Source organism: Cyprinodon variegatus, unplaced genomic scaffold (genome assembly GCF_000732505.1).
Source record: "Cyprinodon variegatus isolate N-32 unplaced genomic scaffold, C_variegatus-1.0 Scaffold189, whole genome shotgun sequence".
NCBI classification, from domain to species: domain Eukaryota; kingdom Metazoa; phylum Chordata; class Actinopteri; order Cyprinodontiformes; family Cyprinodontidae; genus Cyprinodon; species Cyprinodon variegatus.
The window spans coordinates 917,582-919,574 of NW_015150642.1; the positions used below are offsets into that span (position 1 = coordinate 917,582).

General features: G+C 36.5%; 1 protein-coding gene across 1 annotated transcript in view; it reads left to right on the forward strand.

The window, feature by feature from the left end:
* Positions 1-1,993, forward strand: part of ryr2 (ryanodine receptor 2 (cardiac)) — a 250,576-nt gene that overhangs the window by 131,289 nt on the left and 117,294 nt on the right. The window contains exon 43 of the mRNA XM_015379302.1: positions 491-594. Coding sequence (XP_015234788.1) covers positions 491-594 — 104 coding nt within the window. The remainder of the gene's footprint in view (positions 1-490; positions 595-1,993) is intronic.

A 1,993-nucleotide genomic window follows, 5' to 3' on the forward strand; every position in this document is an offset into this window, starting at 1 on the left:
GCAGAAGAATCCTTGTTTGCCCACTGAGCGATTTACCCACGACCACCTTACGACGGAAATGGAAAATGGGCCAAAAAAAGCGGCAAAAAATCGTACAAGCAGGAGTGCACCACTTAATGGCTGGGAGGAGTTAAGCTTGTAGCTACTGCTTTACAGCGTGAAGCCATACGCATAGTCTCCAAAGGTACATAGTGCATTTTTAACATATACACAACTGCAGACTGCACCTGAAACGTTGGGTCCAAACGGACCTAAAAGTGGGTATGAAATGGTTTAAGGGCAACATGCTAACCTTATATCAAAGTAAAATCCACTGCATAGCCAGGTAACTTGCTGTTAGAGGAGATGAGTGCAGATCAGGGGTCATGGGGGTCAGCAGTGACTGATGAGCTTCCCCACATGTTTAGGAAAAGCACAGAAACAAAAGCTCTCCTCTGCTTTTCTGTTCTCCGTCTCTTGTTTCACTTCTTACCTTCTTCTCCTCTCCAAGCATCTCCATCCATGCGTGGATCCACTCCTCTGGATGTGGCTGCAGCATCGGTGATGGATAACAATGAGCTGGCTCTGGCTCTCAGAGAACCGGAGCTGGAAAAGGTGAACGTGTCAAACACACACACACACATAGAGCTAACACTGTCCAACTAAACCCGGGTTTACTTTGAACAAATACAGAAACTCTGAATGCTGAGACAGAAACTAGCAGCATTTAAAAGGTTTATGGTCAAAAGTTAGATGATGGTCTGCAGGACAGAGCAGGTCAGTGGCCAAAAAATACAGAGGGGATTTAGTTCCATTGTTGCAAACAAAAAAAACACCCCACTATTTTTTTATGGAAACTAGAACTCAATTTAATGGAAACACTCGTAAAATGAAACACATAAAATTTGCATTTAGAAATAATTATTGCAATTTCATTATTTTTTCTAAATTTATTTTTCATGTATTTCTGCTTCAGATTTAGTTTTCTGAATTGCATTGTTGCGAAATGGCATTGTAAAGACAGCATTCTTTTCTTGTGAAAAACAAATTATGATAATAGAATAATAAAAAAATATCTAGAAAATCTGAGAAATAATAAATTGAAAGATAAATCTGGAAAAAATAAATCTAAGAAAACAACAATGTTGTATAAAAAAATGTTTTTGCTCAAAAGGGTGTATAAATTTTTATTTCTTGATGGCATTTCATTTCTAACTTCAATTTACAAACTTTTTTTATATTCCATTTAAAAAACAGTAATTGAACAAAGTTCCTTCCATAGAGACAGAATCTAAATAGGTCAAGAAATCAACAAAGAGCTGTGAGCCGTTTAAAAATCAGACTGAAGAATCTGTTCTTATTTCTCGCCTCTTCAACCTGCAGAGAAGAGCTCTATGGAGGACTGACTCTGCCATATATAAAAAATAAATACAGAAATAAATAAATAACCATACAATTAATTGCCACCAAAAATACAATAAACAAATACATGTAAGTAGAAGTTAAATTATACAGTGAGAGATAAATGTATATAACTATTTTAATTAGCTTCTTTATTTATTTGCCTTTGTAATATTTACCTTATTTATTTTTTTGTCCTTTATAATCTTCAACGTTGTATTTTATTACTTATATTTTTAAGTATTTATTTATGTGCATGTTATAATATTTTTGTCTGTTTTATGCTTCCTTTGTATTTTTTTACCCTAGTTATTTCTTTGCCGCTATTTATTTCTCTCTGCCCTTTTTACATTTCTGTATGCATTTCTGCCTCATTATGCAAATGAGGAGGGGGCGTGTCCTTGAGAGTCAACTTCTGCTCTAGGCTGGTTAGCATTTTACTAATCTACAGGAGGAGAGGAGAGTCTGAAGTTAAGTCTGAAGTCATTAGAACGCGAGTACGGACTCGTGTCCTCGCCAAGTATGTTCTTGAGAAGAACACAGGAAAGTCTGGACTTGGTGAGAACGGGTAACCTGACAACAGCCAGATGCATGTCTCGCTCCGCCTAGCTCC